Source organism: Lepidochelys olivacea, assembly GCF_965140295.1.
Source record: "Lepidochelys olivacea isolate rLepOli2 genome assembly, chromosome: 6".
NCBI classification, from domain to species: Eukaryota; Metazoa; Chordata; order Testudines; family Cheloniidae; genus Lepidochelys; species Lepidochelys olivacea.
This window is the reverse complement of record NC_140416.1, coordinates 87,787,927-87,810,475: the sequence shown is the minus strand read 5'-3', so window position 1 is coordinate 87,810,475 and position 22,549 is coordinate 87,787,927. Positions and strand designations below refer to the sequence as shown.

The 22,549-nt window shown below is 49.9% G+C and overlaps 1 protein-coding gene across 2 annotated transcripts; it reads left to right on the top strand.

Annotated features, from left to right (window-relative positions):
• The first annotated feature begins 213 nt into the window (after positions 1-213).
• ANGEL1 (angel homolog 1) lies at positions 214-18,147 on the top strand. 2 transcript variants are annotated; one of them, XM_084629939.1, is made up of 10 exons: positions 431-608; positions 5,159-5,758; positions 6,327-6,553; positions 7,565-7,634; positions 8,218-8,651; positions 9,368-9,494; positions 10,331-10,441; positions 11,481-11,550; positions 12,074-12,237; positions 13,285-18,147. In XM_084629939.1, the coding sequence occupies exons 1-10, from the start codon at positions 545-547 to the stop codon at positions 13,443-13,445; spliced, it is 2,028 nt and encodes a 675-aa protein (XP_084486065.1). In that variant the 5' UTR covers positions 431-544; the 3' UTR covers positions 13,446-18,147. The 2 variants fall into 2 exon arrangements, with proteins under 2 accessions (XP_084486066.1, XP_084486065.1); XM_084629940.1 differs by lacking the exon at positions 13,285-18,147 and having other exon boundaries at positions 214-608; positions 12,045-12,234.
• The last annotated feature ends 4,402 nt before the right edge of the window (positions 18,148-22,549 follow it).

Below are 22,549 nucleotides of genomic sequence, written 5' to 3'. Positions count from 1 at the left end.
CCTGTACACACACACACCCTTCCAGCACCCCGAAATACCCCTCCCAATACATATACCCCTCCAGCACCCCCAAATACCCTCCTAGTACACACACGTCCATCCAGCATCCCCCAAATACCACTCCCGAACCGTCCCAAATACCACTTTCGGTACACACCCCCCTCCCGCAACCCCCAGCTGTCCCCTCCCCTCCCCTCCCGCTGGTGCAGCGTCCTCTATTCAGGAACTTGAATGGCAACCCTAGGTGTGAGATGGGCGGATACCCAAACGGGATCAAACGCAGCACCGCTTCACAACGCAGACTCATCCACACAGAGGTTGGGAGAGCAGGCGGCCTGGAGCTCCTGGGAAAGTTTACAGGCCTCATCCCCCCAGCTCTGCTCCCCGCCGCGCTCGGTCTCCGGCCCCAGGACGGACGGACGGGCGGAATCCATGCCGGGGGCGCGGGGCAGCGCTGTGCCAAGGCCGGGCCGAGCCGCCGGCGGCTCCCAATAAAGTTGTTGTCGAGGCGGAGCCGGGCTGGGAGAGGATCGGGCCGGGCGGCATGATCGGCACCGTGCTCTGCTACCTGCTGCTGCCAGCGGCGCGGCTCCTCCGGGCCCTCCGAGGTAACAGCCCCCCGCCCCGGACCCCTCCCACGGCCCGTGCGGCCCCGCCCCCGGCCCCGCCGTGGGGACGGCGGCAGGCTATTGCCTGCGCCCAGGGCTGCAGCCAGGACCACGGGCCCTGTGGACGCTCCTGCAGCCCGCCCTGACTGGCGGGTCGTGGAGCAGCTAGATCACCTCGGGCCCGAGGTGGGCGACCCCCCCCCAGCTCCCGGGCCTGGGGTGACAGGCCTCCCCGACCCCCCCCCCGGCGACCTCCCCCTCAGCCCCCGGCCTAGGGTGACAGGCCTCCCCGACCCCCCCCCGGCGACCTCCCACTCAGCCCCCGGCCTAGGGTGACAGGCCTCCCCGACCCCCCCCCCGGCGACCTCCCACTCAGCCCCCGGCCTAGGGTGACAGGCCTCCCCGACCCCCCCCGGCAACCCCCCCGGCGACCCCCCCCAGCTCCCGGGCCTGGGGTGACAGGCCTCCCCGACCCCCCCCCCCCCGGCGACCTCCCCCTCAGCCCCCGGCCTAGGGTGACAGGCCTCCCCGACCCCCCCCCCGGCGGACCCCCCCCTCAGCTCCTGGGCCTGGGGTGACAGGCCTCCCCGACCCCCCCCCGGCGACCTCCCACTCAGCCCCCGGCCTAGGGTGACAGGCCTCCCCGACCCCCCCCCGGCGGTCCCCCCCCTCAGCCCCCGGCCTGGGGTGACAGGCCTCCCCGACCCCCCCCCCCCGGCGACCTCCCCCTCAGCCCCCGGCCTGGGGTGACAGGCCTCCCCGACCCCCCCCCCGGCAACCCCCCCGGCGACCCCCCCCAGCTCCCGGGCCTGGGGTGACAGTCCTCCCCTACCCCCACCTCCCGGAGTGACCCCCCCCTCAGCTCCCGGGGCTGGGGTGACAGGCCTCCCCGACCCCCCCCCCCGGCGGATCCACCCCTCAGCTCCCGGGGCTGGAGTGACAGGCCTCCCCGACCCCCCCCCCCCCCAGCGACACCCCCTTCAGCTCCCGGGCCTGGCGTGACAGGCCTCCCTTACCCCCACCCCCGTTACCCCCCTCCCTCAGCTCCCGGGCCTGGGGTGACAGCCCCCGGCGACCCCCCTCAGCTCCCAGGCCTGCGGTGACAGGCCTCCCCTACCCCCCACGCCGGCGACCCCCCCCTGCTCCCAGGCCTGGGGTGACAGGCCTCCCCTACCCCCACCTCCTGGGGCGACCCCCCCCTCAGGTCCCAGGCCTGGGGTGATAGGCCTCCCCTGTGACCCCCCCCTTCAGCTCCCAGGCCTGGGGTGACAGGCCTCCCCGACCCCCCCCAGCTAACCCTCTTCAGCTCCTGGGGCTGGGGTGACAGGCCTCCCCGGCGACCCCCCCCCTCAGTTCCCGGGCCTGGGGTGACAGGCCTTCCCGACCCCCACCTCCTGGGGCAACCACCCGCCTCTGCTCCCTAGCCTGGGATGTCAGGCCTCCCCTCACCCTGGAGAAATGCCCTTCAGCTCCTGGGCCTGGGGTGATAGGTCCCTCCTCCTCCTCCTCAGAGTGACCCTCCTCAACTCCTGAGCATGGGGTGAACCTGGCTCTCACTGATGTTTCCTGGAGAGACCAGCTCTCCCAGGCTCTCTTAGGTACCTCCCCCAGCTCTCCCCAGGGAACCCCAAGGAGACCAAATTCTCCCAGGCTGTTTTGGATAGCCCCTTGCCTGATTATTATTGTTTATATAGGCCTAGCAACAGTGCTAAAATCATGGGAGGGCCCTGAATGTCAGGTATCTTGCTTTAATTTAAACAGTAGTGAGACTAAAGAAGTGAGGTAGCCCCTAAAAGTAGTAAGGGGGCCCACTGTCCAGCCCTCCCTCCAGTCCCTCTGTAATTTAAGCACTGTTTAGCAGTGATCTAAGTGCTTTCACATCAGAAGACAATGTCCTTGCCCTGAGGAGCTTGAGCTCTAGGCAGATGGAGGCAGGGCTAAGAGGTGAAGCTGTGCTCTAGAGCTGGCTGAACAATTATTCAGTTTCTCTCTCTCTCTCTGTTTGTTTTAAAGGAGTAAAAGGATTAGTAGTCATCTAATTTGACAGCTAATCAGAGGAGGGTTTAAAAGAGAGAGTGGAGGCTTGGTGGAGTGGTCAGGTGAGACCATCTCTAGGTCCTCCTCCCAGCCCTGACCATTGTGTACAAGGGAGAGCAGCTCCTCCAGACCTCAGGAAACTCTAATTCTGATTGCTCGATTGCTAATAGTCAGCACTAGCCTGGGGAGCCCGTCTTTCCAGTAGATACACTGCTGCCTGTTTTTTTTAAGCAGAGGTCCGCAATCTGTGGGGTATGCCCCCCTAGGAGGCGCAGCTGGGACCTGGGCCAGCCCCCACGAGGGGTGGAGAGAGAGTGCCACTCAGCTCTGCTCCTGTCTCCCGCTGTTGGCCCCACGCCCGGGGATCAGCTGCCAGCCCCACACCCAGGGCTCTGCTCTCAGCCCCATGTCCAGGGATCTGCTCCCAGCCGCTGGCCCTGGCTACCAGCCCTGCACCTGGGGTTCAGCTGTCGGCCACAGCTGCTGGTCGAGGCTCCACTCCCACCCCAAGCTGTGGCCCTAGCCTCAGCCCCCTTACCCTTTCTGTGTTTCCCCCCTCCCAGAGCCACGGCCCCGCTCCCAGCTTGGGGGTGGCAGCGTGTGGACAGGGGTAAGGGTGGCGGGGCGAGGTAAAAAGTTTGGGGGCCACTGCAGTAGATCATTCTTCTTGGGGGAATGTACTTAAAGCAAACAATTTCAAGGGGAATGTCTTTAGAAAATTATATTTTAATTTTTTTTCCACTTTATACATCCTCCCCCATCAAAATAAAATAGGGTGCATCCGAAACCAAGTGCCTTGAGAATATTTATAAATACATTTTTATAAGCGCTTGTCTACACATGCAGTTACTCTGAAATACCTAATCCATTCTAAATTCACACCCTACCTTATTTTGGAAAAGCATTTATGTGTAGACAAACTCTGATTTGTAGTTCCATTCATTTCTCTTACCATTCTTACTCCTCAATCTCCAGTGAGCAATATCCAGGTTAAAGAGGGATAGAAAATGAATGATTTGCAGAGAACACAATATGCTAATCAGTAATGGGGATATGGTTGCACAGAGATTTTAGCAAAAACACAAATGCTTTTATCATCTTGAAGAGTATAAAGGGGAAATACTAGTGAAACTAGTATGTTCTTGTGTTGAGCATGCACTGAAGTATTTGGCCCATTACAGATGTCAGTCACCGCCATCGGGTGAATATCATGGGCTTCCTATTCTCAGACCATGGTTTCTTTCATGGTAGTGTTTTCACTAATGGGGCTTTTCCATCTTTAACTTCCATGTTTGTGCTTCCTTGTTCGTCTCTCCACTCCTTTTCTTATATGCATTTGAAAAGACAATTCAATGTGGAATGGGTCTTCTATATTGGGTCTCTGCAATTATGGAAATTCCTGGTATCTAAACTGAGGACCCCTTGTTCATTTCCTGAAAATTCACCCATTCCAAAGGTCAGCTGCTAGAACTTCCTTCCTGATGTCTCTGTCCCATGTGGCTAAATGTATCTGTATCTGTGTTTGTATAGAAGATGCTAAAGAAGGGCAGTACTATAGCTTAGATCGGGGTGGGCAAACTTTTTGGCCCGAGGGCCACATCAGGGTTGCGAAACTGTATGGAGGGCTGGGTAGGGAAGGCTGTGCCTCCCCAGACAGCCTGGCCCCCGCCCCCTATCCACCCTCTCCCACTTTCCTCCCTCTGACTGTCCCCTCAGAACCCCCAACCCATCCAACCTTCCCCCTCCTGGGACCCCCACCCCTAACTGCCCCCCGGGACCCCTTCCTTATCCAAATCCCTTGCTCCCTGCCCTCTGACTGTCCCAACCCGTATCCAACCCCCCTGTTCTCCGTCCCCTGACTGCTCCCCCCCAGAACACCCAACCCATCCAACCCCCCCTGCTCCTTGTCCCCTGACCACCCCCTCCCAGGAACCCACCCCGTATCCAACCACTCCCCGCCCTCTTACCATGCCGCTCAGAGCAGCAGGAGCTCGCAGCCCCACCACACGGCTGGAGCCTGCCGCGCTGCCCGGCAAGAGTGGCGGGCAAGAGTGTGGGCAGCGCAGCGAGCTGAGGCTGTGGGGGAGGGAGGACAGCAGGGGAGGGGCCGGGGACTATCTTCCCTGGCTGGGAGCTCAAGGGCCGGGCAGGATGGTCCCGCGGGCCGGAGTTTGCCCACCTCTGGCTTAGATGCTGCTCTGCTGACCACCTATTGCATTGTATAAATAATAATATAAAACCAGCTTAAATTTCACTTTCAGTTAAACCAGCACCAGCTCACTGAAGTCAATGGCATTGTACCAGCATAACTAAAGTCAGAATATGGTCCAAGAGGCAGCCTTAATTACTCAGAACTATAACTATGCATCTTTTTTGAGTAGCCACTCAGTGCTCTTGATGTATTCAGATGGTTCTATAGCACCAAATTGTAACTGATTTCTCTAGCCTAAATAAGCCAATAAGTGAAGAGAGCCGTGGATTTTAACCATTGTCTTGTATTAACTTCCTGACAGATGCTTTCTTTACGTGTCGAAAGAATGTGCTTCTGGCGAAGAGCCCGACCACCCAGGTAGGGGGTATCTCTTCTGTACCCAGCAGGAGGTCAGTCCCAGAAGAGCAGGAAGCCCTGCTGCAGCAACAGCTGGAGGTGGAAGCTGGTGGGCTATACAGCAGTGAGAGTCCTCTCGTGGTGGCGAAGGTGTCAGACACAGTGCCTAGTGACTGGCTGGAAGGCTCAGAATTATTGATGACCAGCCTTAGCAATCTGAATGTGGCTTCAGAGGTCACATGGTGCAGTGATCAGCAAGACGATGAGCTACATACATTAATATCTCTAGGACCAAAGGAGCATGCTGCAGTAACATTGGCAAAATTACCAGAAGAGGAAAGTGTGGCTATGATGGGCATTGCAGCATGGCCAGCTGTAAGGACACAGACCGATCACCAGATTAGTGGCTGCACCCCTTCAGCCCTGGAAAGGGAGGATGAAGATACTGCTGTGCTGGACTGGAGCTTAGTGCATGACACAGAAATAGTGCCAGTGGAGGCCACAGCCTGGCCCTTTTATGACACAGGACAATTCCAGCCTTTTCCAGCAGAGAGACCTTACCACGGTCAGTAGTAATACAGCCTTTTTTGATTCTGAGCATGCAGTGCTAGATTGGGATGAGGTAGTGTAACAAAACTTTCTGATCTCCCTGCATGTGGATGCTAAATCCTGGGTGAGCTGGGTATGTCTGCACTTGCTGTTTGTTAGGCAGAGGTTGCATCTTTCCATGCCAGGATGATTGCATCTGGTAATGAAAATGATAAAAGTAATCTTTCCTGATGGAAAGGCCAAGACTTCTGGCATTATTGGGTTGGCTAGTGTTGCTAATCACAATTCCTGTGAAGTTAACATAAGTGCCCACTTCATATTGGAGATGGCCTCCAAAGAATGGCTTGAGTTTTTCTAAAACATTTTCTCCCCACTAGGACCCTGCCATTCCATCCCTGTTGACAGCTATTCAGATTAATCAAAGAAAATCATCCGAGGGCCGATGTAGAGTACAAAATGCCCAGATTCAGGGAACAAGAGAACAGCTAATCCCAGTGCCCCAGCTAGCAGGGGCATTCCAGGAAATAGGACAGGGAAGGATACCCAGCATATATCTGACCTGTCTTCCTCTCTCTTACATATAGAGATTTTATGGAGGGACTGGGAGGATCTCTCTACACGGTTTGCGGTTCCAGAGCTAGGCTCAGAGAATGGGCCTCTGTTTGAATTCCGAGTCATGTCTTACAACATTCTGGCCCAGGACCTGGTGGAGCAGAGCCGTGATCTCTACCTGCATTGCCAACCAGATATCCTGGACTGGAGCTATCGTCTTCCAAACCTCTTGCAGGAAATCCAGCACTGGGACCCTGATGTGAGTACTACCCTGGCCCTTTCATGTCCGCTATCACCAGAGTTTTTGGGGTGTGAAGCCAGTGCCTCTGGAGTTATTAGGGTCCCTGGTTATGTGCCCACTGGCTCCTATAACCTTACTAGGATCTATTCTTTGATTGGAGGGGCTCAACTTTTCCTAATAGAAGTGGGAGCAGGACAGCCTGCTGCAGTCCTTGGCGAGGAGGCAGAGCCTATAGGGCAGTCTGGAACAAGCCCAGAGAAGAGGCCTACATGAGGGTGGACTTCCTGTTCCTTGCTTACTTCTGTGTTCCTCAGGCTAGCTTAGCATGCTGAGGAAGAAGTGTGCTCACCGCTAAGGATGAGAAGTGAATTTTATTTCACTCTTGCTTCCCCACTGGATAACTGAAGGAGAAGTATGTGCTTCAGAAGTTGTCCTGCATGCTCTGTCTCAGTGGTTCTCAACCAAGGGTACGTGTACCCCTAGGGGTAGCAGAGGACTTCCAGGGAGTACATCAACTCATCTAGATATTTGCCTAGTTTTACAACAGGGTACATAAAAAGCACTAGCAAAGTCAGTACAAACTAAAATGTCATAGACAATGATTTATTTTTACTGCTCTGTATACTATACACTGAAATGTAAGTACAATATTTATATTCCAATTGATTTATAATTATATAGTAAAAATGAGAAAGTAAGCAATTTTTCAGTAATAGTGTGCTATGACACTTTTGCATTTTTATGACTGATTTTGTAAGCAAGTAGTTTTTAAGTGACATGAAACTTGGGGGTACACAAGACAAATCAGATTCCTGAAAGGGGTACAGTCCTCTGGAAAGGTTGAGAGCCAGTGCTCTAGCTGGAGGAAAAGTTGCTTAGACAGCATTTCTTGGTGAAGGGGTTAAGTGTGAGAAACTGTTTTTCCCTCTCTTCCCTCACTGTCCCAACTCCTCTCCCCTCTCCACAAAAACTCCCCAAAGCAATTGCCAAACAATGGCAGAGTGAGCTAGGTCTCTGCCTTCCTTGCAGGTTCTGTGTCTCCAGGAAGTGCAGGAGAATCACTACTGGGAGCAGCTGGAGCCAACATTCAGGATGATGGGTATGTCCCTCTCTTTTCTACAGGTTTGGCTGAGACTTGCTGAGAACACTCCATGTCGATAGCTCCAGAGCTATACTTCTGTTTACAGAAGTAGTCCCCACCCCAGGTTTTGATGGCCACATTTCTGAAGCTGTCTGCACCCTTTCAATTGTTGTCCTGTTCCTGTTGTGACCGATTCTTCCCCATATTGGCTGATGAAAGCAACAAAACTCATCAGGGGCCTGGCTTATATAGAGAGAACAAAAGACACTTGATAGTACATGATGGCTAACGGGACAGTACTGCCTACAAGGGCATGAGCCAGAGGACGAGAGATTGATTAGAGCATCCCTGAGGGCATAACTAGAAGTATGGGCCGAAAATGAGCAAGAGGAAAATTCAAACTGGGTATTAAGAAAATCTTCCTGCCAGTGAGGTCTGCTGGACTGCAGAACAGTCTACCATGGGAAGTAGTGGGAGCTCCATAGGTTGTGCTATTTAAACCCTGCAAAACAGATTTCCTATACTTTGCTACATCTTACTAAAGAGGAGCCAAGGCTCCTGGCCATTTGGGCCCTCCTGATGGATGGTGGTTTTTTTTCAGGCTTTGTGTGCTTATACAAACGGAGAACAGGAAAAAAGACAGATGGCTGCGCAGTTTGCTACAAGCACAGCAGGTTCCAGCTGATCAGTGCCAACCCTGTAGAATATTTCCGGCCTGGCCTGGACATCCTAAACAGAGACAATGTGGGTCTGGTGCTGCTGCTGCAACCTTTACTCCCAGAGGATGTAGGACAGAAGGCAACAAGCCCCCTGTGTGTGGCTAACACTCACGTGCTGTATAATCCCCGCCGAGGAGATATCAAACTTGCACAGATGGCCTTGCTCCTAGCAGAGGTTGACAAGGTTGTGAAAACTGTTGAGCGCGGCTACTGTCCTGTCATCTTGTGTGGAGACCTGAACGCTGTGCCTGACTCTCCATTGTACAAGTTCATCCGGAATGGTCTGCTCTCCTACCATGGGATGCCAGCCTGGAAGGTAGGTGTAGACAGGGAATGTCATGGAGCAGCTCTTTGGGTTGGAGGGAGTGGAGTATTTGTATAGTTGTGTCTCTGATCACTATTATAAGGCTACTTCCTCTTATAAAGAATGAGCCCCACTCAGCAGCAAATTCATAGACGTACAGTACATTGTGATAACAGTGGAGGTTATCGAAGCAGAGAGAATTTTTAAAATCTTGTTTCTTTTTCACCGCTGATATTGCTTGTTTGTGATGTTAGCTCAGGTGGTGAAACTGGACTGGTCAGTTCATCATTGTCCTTCACTCATCCATCGCTGTTGTACTTGGGTGATAGTAATTGAAGGGGGAGGTGCAAATCCATATTCATGGAAATATTCTCTAAAGGTTGGGCCTAAACCTAGTTCTGTTCCTGAAATATACACCCATGCAAGCACTGCTCCTTTATACGTACTCTCTGTGGCTGTGCACCCAAACACGTACCAACCTCGCTTTCAAAATGGTTTGAATGAAATATTTCAAACAGAATTTTTTTTTTTCTTTCCCCACACCTTCGTTTTACTACATGTTCCCCAGCTAGTAGCTGCACCACGGATTTACATGATCCTTATTCTGTGCCAGTAGTAGTGCTGGGGTTTGGTTCTGTGTGGGGGCTGTGCACGTTGCTGGCCTCGCTTTAACTATTTTCCTCCTGGTACTTTGTTCCCCTCACCTTTACCCTGCTGCCTTGATGCAGGTTTCTGGACAGGAAGACTTCTCCCAGCAGCTGCACCAGCGGAAGCTGCAGACCCCACTCTGGCACAGCTGTCTGGGTATAACGGACAACTGTCAATATGTCACTCTTTGCCAGCCAAAGAAATCAGGTGAGCTGTGGTGTAAACGTGGGCTCAACGAAGATGATTATTGTGTGGGTCTTGCTCCCTCTCACTGAGCTGCAGTCTCACTCTTGGCAGGACATTGACACAACTCCAGGGCAGAACTGGGGAATGTGCTGCACCAAGCACTCTCCTTGACATGGATTCTCTCCTCTCAGAGTACCTGATTTGAACTGTATCACTTGTATGCCCCACAACCCGTCTCAGCCTGGGTTTCTGCCATCTTCCTGCACTTGCTGGAAGCTGAATGTCCCACGGTACTTCACATATCGTAGTCATATTTGGGATACGCTTGAAGGGCCTTGTCTTTTTTTCTTCAAAGCGCTATGTGATGTAGAGCCCATTTAGGCTCTCACACTGCTCTCCAGAGATGCTTCAGCATATGAAGCCCAGATCAGGGTGTTCTTGGTGGAAGCTTGGTGGATATAAACTCCCTAGAAATCAGGCTGAACCCATATCTCTTTTTCCCCTTCAGGCTGGGGTTTCCTCCAACATCTGTGTCATAAACACCCCAAATGCCTTGCTTAGAAATTGACTGGTATCTTGCCACTGTAGACCATATTTTGGGAAGGGGAAGCTCTTAATTTGTGGAACCCCCAGATACCACAGTGATGGGTGCATCAGCAATAGGTATTAAAGTAGCTGGGATGCAGTCTAGACAGTCTCTTCCTCTTCTATCACCATGTCTATTCTATATTCAGGTTCTTATATTGTGCCCATCACCATGGCATTCATGTACTCTGGTAGTATTTTTGGCATGGAAACCTAAAGAGAGAGCTGACTTCTTGGTTATTTCCTTCCTTTGAACTGGCTCTGCGCTGCAGACAGACGCAAGTACAGCCGGGACTTCCTGCTTCAGTTCCGTTTCTGTGATGCTGCCTGTGAACGACCTGCACATCTGATTCTGCAGAAGGGTGTGACAGATGTTAAACCAGGTACTGGAGCAAGTTCTCCCTACTTCAACATCTTTTCTGCGGCATGAGCTGCCTTTGGCAAGACTTGAAGCCAGCAAGCGGAGACCAGTCTTGGCTTGTGATTGGCTGGATGAGTCCCAGAAAAGGCAAGGACTTGGGAAGGTGGGAGCCCACCATTGCATCATATTCCCATGGTCACAAGTGGATTCCATAAGGGCTCAGCAACAGCTCTCAGCTACTGACCTGCTCCTTGCATAGCAAGTCTTGCTTTGCTGATTTATGTGTTTTACATCCTGTGTGGAGAGGAATGGAAGAGAGGGTTCAGTCTATTTTCTGTCCTCCCTTTGTTTTGGAGAAGGGCAAGTATTTTTCCATTCCTTCTGCGCTTCCAGATCCACTGGAATAAATTCATGGTGGCACCTGAGCTGCCTCAGTGCTAATATGGGTGGCATCAGCAGGTGACCACAAGCTGGCATTAGATCTGCTACTAAAGAAGCAGAACCTCTCCTCATCTCTGTGCCTTTTGACATGTTTGGTTCTGTTCTCCTCATTCCCTACCTCCTCTGGGATGGCAACCCATTTCATGATCCCAATTCTGTGACTGTCTGAGTTTCTCTGACAGCAGAGGTTGTAGTACAGGGCCACAGGGATCGGCCTCTGGGCAAAGGTAATGTCCACAGCTCTATGCACAGGAGCTGATTGACCTGGATAAGTTGGTTGCACTAATTTGCTCCTGGGATCGGCCCACTGACTTTTTGCGGGAGGGAGGTAGGGGTTAGGCTTTTTTTTTGGCCTGGTATCAACTTGTTACTCTTTCAGCACCACTGTACCTAGGCCTCCTGTCTGAGACCAGGACAGTTTGCATTCAGCTTTGGAACCTTGTCCTGACTTTCCAGCATGTACTGTCACTCCTGAGGGTGCCTATCCAGGAGGTCAGGAGGACTCTTGGCGCTGCAATAAGAGACCTTTTGGGTCCTGGGAGGAACTTTCAAACTCAAAATGAACAAACTGCTTCAGGACCAGTGGCATGTCAAATTGGAATCTCTCTGCTCCTTTTTAGATCGTCCTGCACATTGGCCCAAGCATCTCACCATGGTGAATGATCCTGATCCAGAGCTCTTCTTCCCAAGGTAACCTGGAGGGAGGGAAACTTCAGCTGGGCCATGTGAAGTTAGTGGCACCCCTCCTTGGAGTGGCCATGGTGGGGTGCTTGGAAAATGGGCACAGGAAGCTAAATTAATGTCAAGGTTTAAATAATTCCATGGTCCCTTCTCCCAGGCTAGAAAAAGAACACACTAGAGATGGGAAAGAATCAGAAAAATCTATCTACAACTGACCAGATCCATACCAGGCTGCACGAGCAGCTGGGAGCTTCCATGTCAACACTGGGTTGGTGCTGCAGGTCAGGAATGCAGTGCGTTGGCAGAACTGTATGTTGATGGTGAGGGAGCCCCTGTCCACTCAATGTCTTAGTAGAAATGGCCTTAATAGTCTCTCACTGATATAAGCATTAAAATATATTGAAATATATGTGTAGAAATAGTCTACAAACAGCTGCATCAGGAAAGTGGCTTAGTTTGCTTAGATTCCAACACTGAGCTTTGCATCCCCTCTCCCATGTGAGGGAATGGGGGAGCTGTTTCTTCTCTTCAGGTTTCCAGGTGTTATCCGGCATGGCCTTAATCTGACCTCTGCCTATAGCCACTTCTTGCCCCAGAGAGGTCGCCCTGAGGTCACAACCATGCCCATGGGCCTTGGAGCTACAGTTGATTATATCTTCTACTCGGCAGAGCCCATTGAGAATGGGAACAAAGAGGGTGAGTGTGGCAACATTGGGCCTCCTGAGAGCTTATCCCCACCATGCTAGGAGGGAAATGTGTGGTACAGCAAAATGGAGCTCATCATGGTGGGCAGTGTGTCTCCACCATGGCAGGAGTGGGCCGCTGGGTGTGGCAGCATGCAGTTTCCAGGGATCTGTGCCCAGTAGGGGCTGAGTGATGTACTGTGGGGAAATGCTGTCCTCCCCAGCTGAGGTGACAAGATCTCTATTTTATGCTATTGAGGAGATACAATAGTTCTGCCTGTCCTGATCATAGTTTTTAAGGGGAAATCAAAGTAGAATGGAATGTTACTTTCTTGTTGCCCAACACTTCACCTTGGGTTCACTTAGCATATGCCCTGGAACAGCCCCACAGGTAGTTGGCATTGAGATCTTAGCTCCTCTGGCCTGGTAGTTTGTATCCTTCGCAGCAGCATAGACCATCTGTAGGAGGCACCCCACTTCACCTCCAGGTGATACCCCCTGCAAGAGTCACACTGTTTGAAGGAGTTGATTTGATGAGGCTCTGCAAGTAACGGCATCCAGCTCCTACGCCCTCTGAGGCCAAGATCAGCTCAGCATGGGCTCTTTGAGGGTGTGGTGGGAATAGAGTGCGAAAAGTCTCCACAAGTCAAATTTTGTTTCCCCCGAGCCTATGGCTCATTGGGCTGACACGGTTAAGGCATGTCAGTTTCATAGCCAATGGTACGCAAGTCTCTTCAAGTAGAGGCCTAAATTCACCTCTGGGAATTTGAGTGCTACTAGCAAGAGCTTCCTTGTGAACAGCTGCATGATGACTGCAGTGTGTGTTGCAGCTCCTGTGTGTGCCGGAGCATGAATCCATATATCAGTAGCAGTCTAGGGTGCCTGTTGCTATAGTAGCCAGGTACGAAGAGGGACATGTTGTTTTGTATAGGCTGTCTGTGTGGATACACCCTTGCTTCCCTGACTGTGCAGCATATGCTAGCTGCCCTGTGTCTGCGCAAAGAGTTTGAGCACGAAGCTCCAGTCTCCATCTGACATGTCCTTCCCATTCCCTTGCCAGGTCGCAGGCTATATCGAGATGGAGCCCTGAAGCTGCTTGGCCGCCTCTCCCTGCTCTCCGAAGATGTCCTGTGGTTGGCAAATGGCTTACCCAATCCCTTTTGCTCATCTGATCACCTCTGTCTGCTGGCTAGCTTTGGCTTGGAGATCTCCAGTGCCTGAGAGAGGGGGATTGTGTGGGTCCCCTCAGACAAACTGGACTGAATGCAGAATACAGAAATTGTGCATTCAGAGCCTCAGTTGGCTCGCAGGAAACTTCCTTTCCATTTCCCCCCATCCTCAATGTAACCGGAGCATGAAGGGGCCAGGAAGACTGAGCCCTTCCCTGCATTGCTACTCCATGGGACTCCATTACTGGCTGATGCCCAGTTATTCTTTGGCTGCACTCTCTCTTAAAGGGGCCCGGGCAATTAACTTCCTTACCTATTTGGTCCTGCAACCTCTGGCAGATGTTCTAGCTGTGATGTTCTTACACTGCAGGAATCAACATGACTTCCGCTTATTTACTTGTCTCTGTGTGCTGCTCCTCAGTGATCTGGGAAAGATCAGGTGCAGTTTTGAGACTTGTGTGGGCTTTTTTTTTTAAGTTGGCTACTTGCTGCCAACACCAGGGGGTGCGCCCAATCATCATCTGCCACACTAAAATGGTGATTCTTTTTAATTTCCTAGCAACAGTGTATGGAATGCATTCCCCTTGGATTCACCCAAGCATCCCTTCTGTCATCTGTAACTTAAGATAGGACTGGGCTTGATGGTGGCTCGGAAATGGAATTGAAGTAGCGTTTACCTAGGGATACCTAAAGAGAGTTTCCATCAGGTTCACCCAGGTCTGCACCCAGCACACACATCAGCAGAGTGAGAGTTTTAAGTTTCAATAACTTTCTGTAGGGAGCTTTCTATCGTTACGAGACCACTGTACCAATAAGGTCTGACACAAAGATCAGTGTGATATGGAGGTGCTGGTTCTCCAGAACCATCATAGAAAGCCCTGGAATTGCCACAGCAGAAATCTGAGATCCTTGGAAAGGCTCCCTCACTGCCTTCCTGACCATCTCAGAACAGTTCCTAGTACCTCTCTTGGCACTTATAAGTGATAGAGAAGGATTTGCCAAGGCCTTTCCTACGGGTTTTATGCAGGGCGAACAGCGGACAGCTCTGGACTGATAAGAATGTGAGAGTGATGAAGGGCTGTGGTCATAGCTGCTTGCAGAACAATGCTAAAGAGAGAAGGGGTGCCAAAGGAAGTGGAGGAATAGCTGCTTCCTCTTCCTTTTAGTAGGTACTTCACTGATCTGCAAAATGTAGTAGTCAAGGCTCAGGACAGATCAGATGTCCTCCTGGCCAAACATGTTATTTTGTGTGCATATTATTGCCCCGTTCTGGATCTATCCTGTAAAGGGAGTTGAGCTGATAGGAGCTGCTCCTCTGTCTGTGATTTGGAGCCCTATCGGTTTGGAGCCAAAGCTTCAATACTTGGATCCCCATTGTAGCCTTATTGTCATGTGTGTTGATGATATATTCACCGGTCAGCAGTGGCTTGTTGCTAGTTCTTTTGGGGGGTTTTTTGGCGCTGGACCCTGCAGGTCAGATTCCTCAGCATGACCTGACTGTTGGTGCTCAGTATTTATCAATGAGTTATGAGAAGAATGTTAGCAGAAGAGTTCTCCACCCTTAAACTCCACTTCTGGGGCTGAGAAATCTCCTGACCCTGTCTTAGCCAGGTTTTCAGGGGGGAGGAGGTGAGAAGCTAGAAATAACTATAACTGGATTGTTTTGAATAATGCATTAGAGAGGTTTCAGTGTTTTAAGTGTTACTTTCTTAAACGTCTTATTTGAAAAATAAAATTTTATAATTTCAGAAAAAATGCACAGTAAAAGTGGCTGCTGGGGCTCCTGAGGGCAGAGCCCCCCTCCCCTTAAAGGCCTGGTTACACTTCAGTTGGTTTTGTGTGGAAGAGGCGTGGGGTAGGGTGTTAGCTGTGCAAGGGTCATGGCAAGAAGTGGGGAGAGGTTGGGCCTAGCTGATAATCTGTATAAACATTCATATCAAACAGGCCATGAAAAGCCCCAACCCCTGATGCCATTCTGGTATAGCTCATTTGGGCTGTTCTAAAACAGCTTCTAAAACTAAAGTGAGCTCAACCCACGAATCTTTCTTCTGAAAGTAGAGGCTATTGCTGGTTTCTAGAGCCTATGTCCAATCTTCAGGTTGTCTCAGCAGCTCAGCCAGACCTTCGTTATTGGGCTCCCATGTTATCTTTACAGTGGGGTAAGAGAAAACTGTATCTGTATGTCCTTTTCCTCTCACCCCGTTCTGTTGGGAGTGATGTCTGCCTACCTGTGGGTGACTGGACCCATTATTACCTGATGTGGGAAGTGGGTGAGTAGGATTCTATTGTCCATTTGTGTGCATGCTGTCCAATAATCTGTTGTGGGGGAGAAGGATTGTAGGGGCAGATCCACAAAAGGACTTAAGCAACTGAGTCCCAGCTTTAGGCACCACTGCAGTCCATAATGCCCCCGCTCAGCTGCAGCCTATACTCAGTGCTTAAACTTCCCTTGAAGAAGTTCCCCAGGTGCCTGTTTTTGCCACTGGGCATGTGAACTGCTGCCTCATTGTCTCACTCCTAAACTCAGTGCAATCCACATTGAGGAAGTGTGTCCTAACCACTGAACTATGAGAGACTCACATCAGAATAACCCAATCTCTCCGATTGAAGCCGGTCCACATTAATTGAATATGAATTGGGCCAGAGAGAGTGAGAATCATTCCATAGTCCAGAGGCCATGGCACTTACCTGAGATGTGGAAGATCTCTGTTCAGAACCCTTCTCATAAGACAGAGGTGGGAACTGAACCAGGATCTGCCACATCCCAGGTCAGTACCCTGACCACTGCGCTAAAAGTTACAAGGGAGCCTGGGGCTGCCAGTCTTTTCCTCTCCCTTCCCAGCTGTTTTTTGCAGAGTTAGGTACACCCACTTAATTCATTCTCACAAGAAACAGCTTACACACCTAAGCTGCCTTACTTCAGGAGAGGGGTTCCCAGCTGTGGATCACAGGCAGAGCTAGGTGCCTCCCTGTAGCCCAGACTTAGGTGCCAAACTCTGTGAGAGGGGAAGTGCTTAGGACACACCCACCTCATCAGTATCTCCCATTGGCTGACTTAGGCAGCTCCTTGCAGTAGCCTGCTGGCTTTTGTGCTTAGGGGCCTGTCACTCCCTATTCATTATATAGGGTGCCTGACTCAGGATTTGTGGATCCCATTGTTGTTCCAGTGATTTTCTAGGTGCCTAAAAGTTAAGTGTTGCAACAATCTAAGTCCCTTCGTGAGTCTAGGCCAGGGGTTCTCAAACAGGGTTGTGACTCTGACAGCTGTAACCCCCGGAAGCCTCCATCCCCAAACCCCACTTCACCTCCAGCATTTATAATAGTGTTTTTTAAAAGTGTTTTTAGTTATAAGGGGGTCACACTCAGAGGCATGCTGTGTGAAAGGGGTCACAAATACAAATGCTTAAGAGCCACTAGTCTAGGCCATAGTTGCATGTTTATGAAGTACCTCTTCCCCAACTTATATTGATTTTGGGGTGGCATTGTTTGGTGGGGTAAATGTAATTGTGAAAAAGTTCCCATAGCTGGTTGCTCTAACAATTGCATTAATTGCTGTAATACTTTTATTTTAACTTCTTTATAATGGGGGTTTCTGTATTTACAAACAAACAAATCCATGTAGCCCTTTGCCTGTGAGCTTCTATTCCTATGTCTGATTGGCTCAAGATTCTAGGTGAGCCTGAGACTGAAAGTGGCCCATTCTGCACTAACATACTCACAGGCTGGAAACACACAGAAGGGGAAAAACTGAAAGGTGGTACTTTGGGAGAAACCCACTGGAAAACTTAAGGCATTCAAAACTAATGCAACTAAGTGCAAAGTATTAGGTAATCACAGCAAAAGCTAATGTTGCAGAGCTTAACTTCAAAGACACTGGCTTAGATTCTAATAGGTAGGTTACACAAGTATATATCTGGAGTTATTCAATTGCCTTCAATGAACTCTGGAAATCCAGATTTTAACCAATGTAACTGATATAAGAATCTGACCAACTATTTAAGCAGCTTAATCTTTTTTTAAATAAAAAAGTTACAGTCACACTGAAATGTTTCTAAATGCCACAACGCAAGGGGGACTTTTAAAATTTTGAAACAAAAAGGTGTGTTGTTGTGTAGCCTTCTTTGTATAGCTCTAATGCTGAAATGGCTGAAGGTAGAAAGTTTAAAATTTGGCATAGAAGTAGCCCTCCTTGAGAAATGCTTTTGTGTGTTCTGCTGAAAGTATCACTTAGTGCAGCTGCAGTGCAAATGAGATTTAAAAAAAAAAAACTCAACACTTGGAAAGAAGATTAGGGTGGCCTGTACGTTGAATGAGGTGGGTTGAGCCCTGTTTCATTCACTGCATAGCAAAGCGTCAAGGGAGCTGCAGATTTTCTGTTCCCTCCCCTACAGAGTTTGACTTTCACAGGGAGTCTCCTACAGTACACAGGGGAGAGGACTCTGTGGGAGCCTCACTGAGTATGCACCATAGGTGGGAGTGGGACAGTATTCTACTGGGGTCCCAGCCAATTTGTAGCAGATTCTGGTCAGCCTTTATTCTTCACAACCCCCATAATAAGGGTCAGGGGGGACACCTAGGAAATTCAATTTAAAAAACTAAGGTTTCACAACTAAGCACTCAAGTCAGAATAGGCCAAAGCTGAAACCGCAGGTGCAGCCTTAACTTTCATGTCTATGTGTTTCCATGCGTTTTTTTTAAAATGACATAGTCCTGTAGTATTTCTGAAATAATACCACACAATTTATCTTCTGTGACCTTGAATTTAATGATGTATGGATTCTGCATGTGTATAAAACATATATTAAATTATATATAGTGTCACTGGAAGACATAACATATATAGATGTAGGTGGGCGGAATAGCATAATATGGTATTATTTGAGAATAGCATGTGGGGAGATAATTAAAAATTGTATCATAATGAGTAGTTTGCAACAGCACACAGGTCAGGTTGCATATATGGCCTTAACTTAAGCACATCCAGACCCAAATGCTTAACCAGGCAACATTAACACTTACCCTGCATAGTTTTTTTCCTTTTTTTCCAGGAACTCTGGAAACAAAAGGAAATGACACACACACACACAAAAAAAATTAGGACAGGTAATAGTTTCCATGACAAACACTTACTGCTGCAAGAGCATGTTCTCCTCCATAGCCTTTTCCTGACACAGTGGAGCAATACACATTATTCCCAGTTCCCCTTGACTATCTTCCTCTAGACTTCTGCTTTGGCTGACTAATTTTACACTGGGAAAGGCCTTTACAAAAAATAAATAGTTTAACTTAAGAGAACAGGCAAGTGCTGCATCTCTAGGCAGCCCCACCTGTCCCCTCTCCGGGTAATGGTCTAGTCTCCCAAAGCAATCACAGTACATTGAGACTGCAAGGATTCCTTTGACTTGGCATACAGAAACAAGAGTTTCCATGGGAAGAGAATGCAGATAAAAAGTAGCATGGGACATATATCAAATCAGTTGTTTCTTTTGACAGGTTTCAGAGTAACAGCCATGTTAGTCTATATTCACAAAAAGAAAAGGAGTACTTATGGCACCTTAACGACTAACCAGTTTATTTGAGCATAAGCTGTCGTGAGCTACAGCTCACTTCATTGGATGCATACTGTGGAAAGTACAGAAGACCTTTTTATACACACAAACCATGAAAAAATGGGTGTTTACCACTACAAAAGGTTTTCTCTCCCCCCCACCCCACTCTCCTGCTGGTAATAGCTTATCTAAAGTGATCACTCTCCTTACAATGTGTATGATAATCAAGGTGGGCCATTTCCAGCACAAATCCAGGGTTAAACAAGAACGTCTGGTGGGGGGGAGGAAAAAACAAGGGGAAATAGGTTACCTTGCATAATGACTTAGCCACTTCCAGTCTCTATTCAAGCCTAAGTTAATTTCTTTTGAGTAATTCTTTTTTTCCTGGAGCGTGAAAAGGAACAACAAGAGCAGAACCCAGCCTGGCTGCGTTACAGCATATGTGACTGGTTAAGGACACCCTCACCTGTTGTTAAAACTGACCTCAGTATCTCCTGCAGAGCCAGCAGTGGATGCTTGCACTGTGGGTTTTAGTGAGCAGCCATCACTCAGAGCTACCTCCCTGTCCTGCAGATATATTTTGGGGACAGAACAATGATTTTTCTAAACTGACTTAGAATCTGGTGCAGGAAACTTCTTACCAAGGTGAAACCATTTTAAAGAAGTTCAGAAGTGGTGATTGTGCTTACTGGATTTGGCAGTGCCCTTTTAATGTTTTACTTACTGGGGGAGGGATGGCAGCTTGCAGCCACTGGCTTATCTGAGGTGAGATGCTGCTTGTCTTGATTTTATCAGCTCTTAGTTTGGCTGACTGAAGTTCTTCTTTTGCTGTAACATGGGAAGAGAACCCTGGAACTATGTAGATCCTTTCCTCCACACAGAAAAGGCTTTTCCTTCATAGCCAAGTACTTTGGTGTGAAATTGAGTGAGAACCCTAGAACTGCAGCAGTGAAGCTAAGAACCAGTAGTGGCAACTTGTGAGCTGGGAGGGGGTCAGTGGTTGAGGGATAGTATGATCTTGTGGACGGGGACCACCCATGTTTTAATCCCAGCTGTTACAGCCTTGGGCAAGCTTCTTCCTTGTTCTTTGTCTCTGTAAACTAACATTCAGCCTGACCTATCCTGCATGGGTGGGTGTAAGGATTAACTGATGTTCAAGGGTATGTCTACACTACGGAATAAGGTCGAATTTATAGAAGTCGGTTTTTTAGAAATCGGTTTTATATATTCGAGTGTGTGTGTCCCCACAGAAAATGCTCTAAGTGCATTAAGTGCATTAACTCGGCGGAGTGCTTCCACAGTACCGAGGCTAGAGTCGACTTCCGGAGCATTGCAATGTGGGTAGCTATCCCACAGTTCCCGCAGTCTCCGCTGCCCATTGGAATTCTGGGTTGAGATCCCAATGCCTGATGGGGCTAAAACATTGTTGCGGGTGGTTCTGGGTACATATCGTCAGGCCCCCGTTCCCTCCCTCCCTCCCTCCATGAAAGCAAGGGCAGACGATCGTTTCGCGCCTTTTTTCCTGTGTTACCTGTGCAGACGCTATACCATGGCAAGCATGGGGCCCGCTCAGGTAACCGTCACCCTATGTCTCCTGGGTGCTGGCAGACATGGTACGGCATTGCTACACAGTAGCAGCAACCCCTTGCCTTGTGGCAGCAGACGGTGTAATATGACTGGTAGCCGTCATCGTCGTGTCCGAGGTGCTCCTGGCTACATCGGCTGGGAGCGTCTGGGCAGACATGGGCGCAGGGACTAAATTTGGAGTGACTTGACCAGGTCATTCTCTTTAGTCCTGCAGTCAGTCCTATTGAACCATCTTATGGTGAGCAGACAGGCGATACGGATTGCTAGCAGTCCTATTGCACCATCTTCTGCCGAGCAGTCATGAGATGTGGATGGCATGCAGTCCTTCTGCACCATCTGCTGCCAGCCAAAGATGTAAAAGATAGATGGAGTGGATCAAAACAAGAAATAGACCAGATTTGTTTTGTACTCATTTGTCTCCTCCCCCATCTAGGGGACTCATTCCTCTAGGTCACACTGCAGTCACTCACAGAGAAGGTGCAGCGAGGTAAATCTAGCCATGTATCAATCAGAGGCCAGACTAACCTCCTTGTTCCAATAAGAACAATAACTTAGGTGCACCATTTCTTATTAGAACCCTCTGTGAAGACCTGCCTGAAATACTCCTTGATGTAAAGCAATCCCCTTTGTTGATTTTAGCTCCCTGAAGCCAACCCTGTAAGCCATGTCATCAGTTGCCCCTCCCTCCTTCAGAGCAACAGCAGACAATCGTTCCACGCCTTTTTTCTGTGCGGATGCCATACCAAGGCAAGCATGGAGGCTGCTCAGCTCACTTTGGCAATTAGGAGCACATTCAACACCACATGCATTATCCAGCAGTATATGCAGCACCAGAACCTGGCAAAGCGATATCGGGCGAGGAGGCGACGTCAGCGCGGTCACGTGAGTGATCAGGACATGGACACAGGTTTCTCTGAAAGCATAGGCCCTGCCAATGTGTGCATCATGGTGCTAATGGGGCAGGTTCATGCTGTGGAACGCCGATTCTGGGCTCGGGAAACAAGCACAGACTGGTGGGACCTCATAGTGTTGCGGGTCTGGGACGATTCACAGTGGCTGCGAAACTTTCACATGTGTAAGGGCACTTTCATGGAACTTTGTGACTTGCTTTCCCCTGCCCTGAAGCGCATGAATACCAAGATGAGAGCAGCCCTCACAGTTGAGAAGCGAGTGGCGATAGCCCTGTGGAAGCTTGCAATGCCAGACAGGTACCGGTCAGTTGGGAATCAATTTGGAGTGGGCAAATACACTGTTGGGGCTGCTGTGATGCAAGTAGCCCACGAAATCAAAGATCTGCTGATATCAAGGGTAGTGACCCTGGGAAATGTGCAGGTCATAGTGGATGGCTTTGCTGCAATGGGATTCCCTAACTGTGGTGGGGCCATAGACGGAACCCATATCCCTATCTTGGCACCAGAGCATCAAGCCAGCGAGTACATAAACCGCAAGGGGTACTTTTCAATAGTGCTGCAAGCTCTGGTGGATCACAAGGGACGTTTCACCAACATCAACGTGGGATGGCCGGGAAAGGTACATGACGCTCGCATCTTCAGGAACTCTGGTCTGTTTCAAAAGCTGCAAGAAGGGACTTTATTCCCAGACTAGAAAATAACTGTTGGGGATGTTGAAATGCCTATATGTATCCTTGGGGACCCAGCCTACCCCTTAATGCCATGGCTCATGAAGTTGTACACAGGCAGCCTGGACAGTAGTCAGGAGCTGTTCAACTACAGGCTGAACAAGTGCAAAATGGTGGTAGAATGTGCATTTGGACATTTAAAGGCACGCTGGTGTAGTTTACTGACTCGCTTAGACCGCAGCGAAACCAATATTCCCACTGTTATTACTGCTTGCTGTGTGTTCCACAATATCTGTGAGAGTAAGGGGGAGACGTTTATGGCGGGGTGGGAGGCTGAGGCAAATCGCCTGGCTGCTGGTAACGCCCAGCCAGACACCAGGGCAGTTAGAAGAGCACAGGAGGGTGCGGTACACATCAGAGAAGCTTTGAAAACCAGTTTCA